Here is a 5262-nt window from a genome sequence, read left to right on the forward strand (position 1 = left end):
TAATCCGCTATAAAAAAAAGAAAAGTAAGCAACAATATGGCTGAATTTATTTGTTGATAATAGCTGCTGACAGACCTGGACATCCCAACACAAGCAGCCCATCTCAATATTTTATGACAATATAAGTGCAATCCACATTGCTAATAATCTTTTATGACTTGGCCATTATTTTTCTATTTTATTTAAATGTTAATTAATTTTAGTTTGTTAAGAGTTATTATAGGTATTATTTCTCCCTATTATGTAGTAATTCTCACTAGGTAGTTCTGTTAGTCCACTATCCTATATAAAGTTGCAAACCTTTGTATAAACTAAGTTAATAATAATATTACTTTTCTCCATTCAGGTTTGTCTCATTATAATGAGAAGAATAGTAAAAAAAATTGACTATTCGTTAACATCAGAACATATCATCTAATAAAACAAGTCATCACAACATATCATCTCATAAAACAAGTCGTGTACAACTAGTAGATCAACAAAAATGTAACATAACATCTACCATTCCATTATCCATATATTAAGTTGGTCAGCATCCAAGCAACCAAATTGATAAGGACCAGAGATTGAAATACCAACACATATTTCAGATGTAGTGACATATTGGACAATACTGTATCACAGACACTATTTTTTCAGTCAGCTAAACCTGCCTTTGCCTTTAAATGCTGCTTGAAATCCATAATGTCACCTTCCCATCTGGTCACAGTTTGATCAGCACAGACCCATATCTCATGAGCTACCTGATTTATGAGCCTAAAATCATGACTAACAAGTACCAGGCCACCATCCCATTCATTCAGTGCCTCGGCTAAAGAGTCGATTGTCTCGATATCTAAATGATTAGTTGGCTCGTCTAAGAGAAGCAAGTGAGGTTGTCTGTAGGCTAACCATGCAAAGATCACGCGACTCCTTTGTCCGTCTGATAAATTTCTCATAGGCATCACCTGTGCTTTACCCGACAATCCGAACTTCCCAATAGCTGCTCTCATTCTCTCTTCTTCATTTCCAGGGTATTCTTTAATCATAAATTGAAGGGCAGACAGTTCCAGGTCTAGCTTTTCAGTCAAGTGCTGGTGAAATTGTGCAATGCGAAGGTGGTTATGACGACGAACCATGCCATCTAAGGGAACCAAATCACCGGTTATGAGCTTTAGGAATGTGCTCTTTCCAGCTCCATTAGGTCCAACCAAAGCAATTCTGGAGTCTAAGTCAACCCCAAAGTCGATGCTCTTGTAGATAAGATTATCGGGAGTGTATCCAAACGTCACCTCCACAAACTGGAGGACGGGTGGGGGAAGTTTACCCACATCAACGAAGCGGAAAACTAAAATCTTGTCTCTTACCACCTTCTCTGTAAGTCCACCGCGCTCCATTTTTGCAAGAGTCTTCTCTTTACTCTGAGCTTGACGAGCTAGTTTTGCTGATCCATGGCCAAATCGAGCAATGTATTCCTTCATTGAGGCGATCTGCTCCTGCTCCCATCTATACTGCTTCATCTGGTTCTCTTCCAGTTCAGCACGAGTCTGAACATATTGATCATAATTACCAGTATAGAACTTCAGCTTTTTGCTTTGCATGTGGATGATATTTGTGCAGACACCATTAAGGAAATCCTGGGAGTGTGAAATCACAACCAGAATGCGGTCAAACTTCTTCAAATTCTCCTCCAGCCACACACATGCTTCCAAATCTGCAAACGTTTTCAAAAGAGTAATATGAATGCAGCCATAATGTAAGACTAAAAATTATAACGTAAGGACAGATGGTATAAAAATGAATAGCAAAAAACATCGCACAGCTATCGGAGAGAAACAGAAAAGCAAATAGATTGAATTTCATATGAAAGCATAACTAAAAAGTGACACCCATAACTACCCAAGTTAATATTATATCAGTAGTCTTAGGAAACATGTCACACCCATAAAGTGAGATGGTAATGTAGAAAGCAGAGACGCATAGCAAAAAATGATCAAAGAATTACAAGGTGCAAGTAAATGGATATAGCATTCACAGAATAACAATGATGGTATAAGGCATCAAAATATATATTCTCCTGTCTAGATGAAATCCTACCGAATGCTTTATCAAAGCAGACACCAAGAAAACTATACTCAAAACTACATTAAAGCCTACCCAACCGACAAACTAGAACTAGGACTCAATAATATCCAGGTCTTCTATTTGATAGGCATAATTGAAGTGAAACAACATATAAAGAATACTCAGGAGCTTCGATTCAAAATGACAAGCTCATGAAGAAAATCATCACATGGAAATCAATGCACAAAACAAGGTAATAATGATATTTCAATCACAAATAAAAGAGTTACTTATTTCAGGGAGGAGGGATACCAAGGTGATTGGTTGGTTCATCAAGAAGAAGAATGGTTGGGTTCATAAATAGGGCTCGTGCTAAAGCAATCCTCATTCTCCATCCACCAGAAAAATCACGTGTCTTCTTTGCCTGCATCTCTTTGTTGAAACCAAGACCAAATAAAATTTCAGCAGCACGCTTTTCTGCTGTTGATGCATCCATAGCTTCCAGTCGCTCATAAACTCGTTCAAGTGCTTCACCACCGCCATCATCCTGGAACAGAAATTAATCAAGCATGGAGTCATCTTTAAAAGCAAAACATCGTTGAGCAAAAAAGTTCAGATGTCGTAGTACTTAAACATACCTGTGCACCCAGAATTTCAGCTTCTTTCTCCAATCTCAACCTTTCCTCGTCACAGCTAATGACAGCCTCCAATGCAGACATGTCAGAGGCTTCAATTTCCCGGCTAAGGTGATAAATATCCATGTGCTCAGGAATAGGAAGTTCACGTAACCCTATTGCTGTAAGTAGGGTAGATTTCCCACAACCATTTAATCCAAGCAAACCATAACGTCTGAAAAGAAGTTAAAGAAAACACAATCACCAACAAATATACAATTATAATCAATAGCATCCTATTCAAAAGTCAGAACAAATAAATATTAATGACAAACCTTCCATAATTTAGCTCCAATTCAGAATCAACTATAAGATCATGTCCATGGAAGGTAACTGACAGAGATTCTATCTGTATATTCAGATTTCAGCATAAACCAAAGGTCAATACAATACAACACTAATCATCTTAAATGCATGGACAGTTAAATGTATTGGTAATTAGATGGCAGAAATATCCTTCTTATTGCTCAATAATGAAATATCACCTACCTCTGAAGGATTCATAGTAGGTACTAGGTAGGTGTACATTCACAAAGGAGAATCGAGATTTTGATCTGGGCTACATGGTAGAATGTCATTGCTACCGGCCCAACTGCTCAGCTAGGTGTTCAAATACAAGCGGGCACCCATGCTAAGAACAATAGTTTAAAAGTAAGACTACTGACTATCTAAATTGAGAATGTTTACTCCAGTTTCCGAAAATATGGATTAATAATTAATGTAGGTTCTGTGTAGATTATCCATTTATCTTTTTTTTTTTTTAAGGTACAATGCAATATATGAATGCAAAAGTAAGCCAAAACAATTTCAATTAAAGAACCAAGACATGAATACTTTTTCAATTGAAAGGCCAAGGAAAAAATAATCAAACCAAACTCATAAACTCACTGGTTGAGCCTAAATCAAAATAATCAAACTAATGGCTATGTTTGAATATCATAAAATGAACGGAGTGGAGCGGAATGAAGATTCCATTCAATTGTTTGGAAATTTTAGGATGGAACAAGACAAACTTTTCATTCCTCCCAAATCAAAGAGAAAGAAATATAATGATAAGAGATGGAATAGAATGGAATCCATACCATTTCATTCCACTCCGCTCCATCTGATTTTAAATGATCCAAACAACCAAATATCAATATTTGGACATCGTGAAATGAATTGGGCGGAATGGAAAGGAGCCGAGGGGAGGGGAATGGAGCGGAATAAAGATTTCATTCCATCGTTTGGGTATTTTATGATAGGGCAAGGTAAATTCTTCGTTCCATTCCATTCTCCATTATGCTCCATCCGATTTTAATTTATGCAAACAATGGAACTTCATGTCAAATGCATTCCGTTCCATTCCGTACCATTCTATCAATCCAAACATTCCCTAAATATAATCAAAATCAGATTGTTTCAAAATAAAGCTACCCTAAACAGGGCAAAATGCATAACCATCAAACTTCAAAGTAACAAAACCATTCAGCTACCACTAAGTGCATTACTTTCGTCTCACTCTTCCTAAACCAAATTCTTTCTTTCATCTAAATCAACTCTGTTCATTATCTTACTGTTCAAACTCAATATTTAAATTAATCACTTTTAATTATTAACTCTACAAAGAACTAAACTAACCCTACATGCATCTTTCCCTCAACATATCAAACACAACAACCAAATCAACAAAATCAAAACACTGTACAGTAGCTTTTTCAGTAGCAATCAATTAAAGATAAATTAATCAAAATTAAATTAATCAGTATCACTGCACGATGATCAGTTATTGCTCACCCTAATATCTCTGGAAAGAGGATGAGAACAGAGAACACCGGTGCATGTCCGATCAGATATCTGAATATCCCCAATTCCGTTGGCAACACTCTCAACCGCTTTCACCGAAGCCGTTTTCGCTGAAGCAGCAACCTTGCCTCCTCTCTTAGCGGCAGCGGCGGCCTTCTTCTGGGCAGCCTTCTTCTTGCTTGCCTCAGACACCATTTTCAATCTCTGAAATCTCTGTGCATGGAAACAATCAGTTTTTATTAGAGAAATAAGTAGAAATTTGAAAACGCGCGTTTGAATTAAGCTGAAAAAAATCTCAGAGAAAAATGAAATGCAAACCTGGAATCGGGTACGTGAGAAGAAGAGATGGATCTAGTGAAGTGGAGATGAAATAACAGGGGTTTGGATTTTTTTTTTGAGATTTCTTCGTGTTTGTAGAGGTGAAGTTTGGAATATATAGAAGTGTCAGCTTCCACGTGTCTCTTGTGCGTTTGATGTTGGGAAAAAAATACTAAAGAATGTTCTAGAGAACATATACATACATCGGTCAACAAAAAATTGAAAAAGAATATATATATATATATACACTCGAGGGCCCATCTCCGTCTTGCCCAAGGAAATCTTTGCACGCCTCCGTTATCTTTTGGGAGGCCTACGCCCTATAAAAACTGTCTACCTGAGATTGTCCTTTAGTTTGTACTTTGGCACAAGGTTAGAATTCTAGCTCTTTCATAGTGGTATCTCACTAATGGCTCGAGCCCACTGGAAGGGGGCCTTCTTT

The 5262-nt window shown here is 37.1% G+C and overlaps 1 protein-coding gene across 2 annotated transcripts; it reads right to left on the reverse strand.

The window, feature by feature from the left end:
- Nucleotides 1-316: 316 nt before the first annotated feature.
- On the reverse strand, nucleotides 317-4956 carry LOC131653859 (ABC transporter F family member 1). 2 transcript variants are annotated; one of them, XM_058924176.1, is made up of 6 exons: nucleotides 4821-4956; nucleotides 4494-4715; nucleotides 2993-3066; nucleotides 2682-2892; nucleotides 2356-2590; nucleotides 317-1693 (listed from the first exon to the last, which is right to left on the reverse strand). In XM_058924176.1, exons 2-6 carry the CDS (start codon nucleotides 4695-4697, stop codon nucleotides 636-638), a joined length of 1782 nt encoding a protein of 593 aa, XP_058780159.1. In that variant the 5' UTR covers nucleotides 4698-4715; nucleotides 4821-4956; the 3' UTR covers nucleotides 317-635. The 2 variants fall into 2 exon arrangements, with proteins under 2 accessions (XP_058780159.1, XP_058780160.1); XM_058924177.1 differs by lacking the exon at nucleotides 4821-4956 and adding an exon at nucleotides 3207-3348 and having other exon boundaries at nucleotides 4494-4624.
- Nucleotides 4957-5262: the final 306 nt, after the last annotated feature.

The sequence above is a fragment of the Vicia villosa genome, linkage group LG2 (genome assembly GCF_029867415.1).
Source record: "Vicia villosa cultivar HV-30 ecotype Madison, WI linkage group LG2, Vvil1.0, whole genome shotgun sequence".
Lineage (NCBI taxonomy): Eukaryota > Viridiplantae > Streptophyta > Magnoliopsida > Fabales > Fabaceae > Vicia > Vicia villosa.

Excerpts from the sequence above, each read along its gene's own strand:
- LOC131653859 (XM_058924176.1), bottom strand. The coding sequence starts at position 4,697 with ATGGTGTCTGAGGCAAGCAAGAAGAAGGCTGCCCAGAAGAAGGCCGCC. Across the intron at positions 2,893-2,992 it reads TTGGAGCTAAATTATGGAAG|ACGTTATGGTTTGCTTGGAT; the intron begins GTTTGTCATTAA and ends ACTTCTTTTCAG. Across the intron at positions 1,694-2,355 it reads TGAACCAACCAATCACCTTG|ATTTGGAAGCATGTGTGTGG; the intron begins GTATCCCTCCTC and ends AAACGTTTGCAG.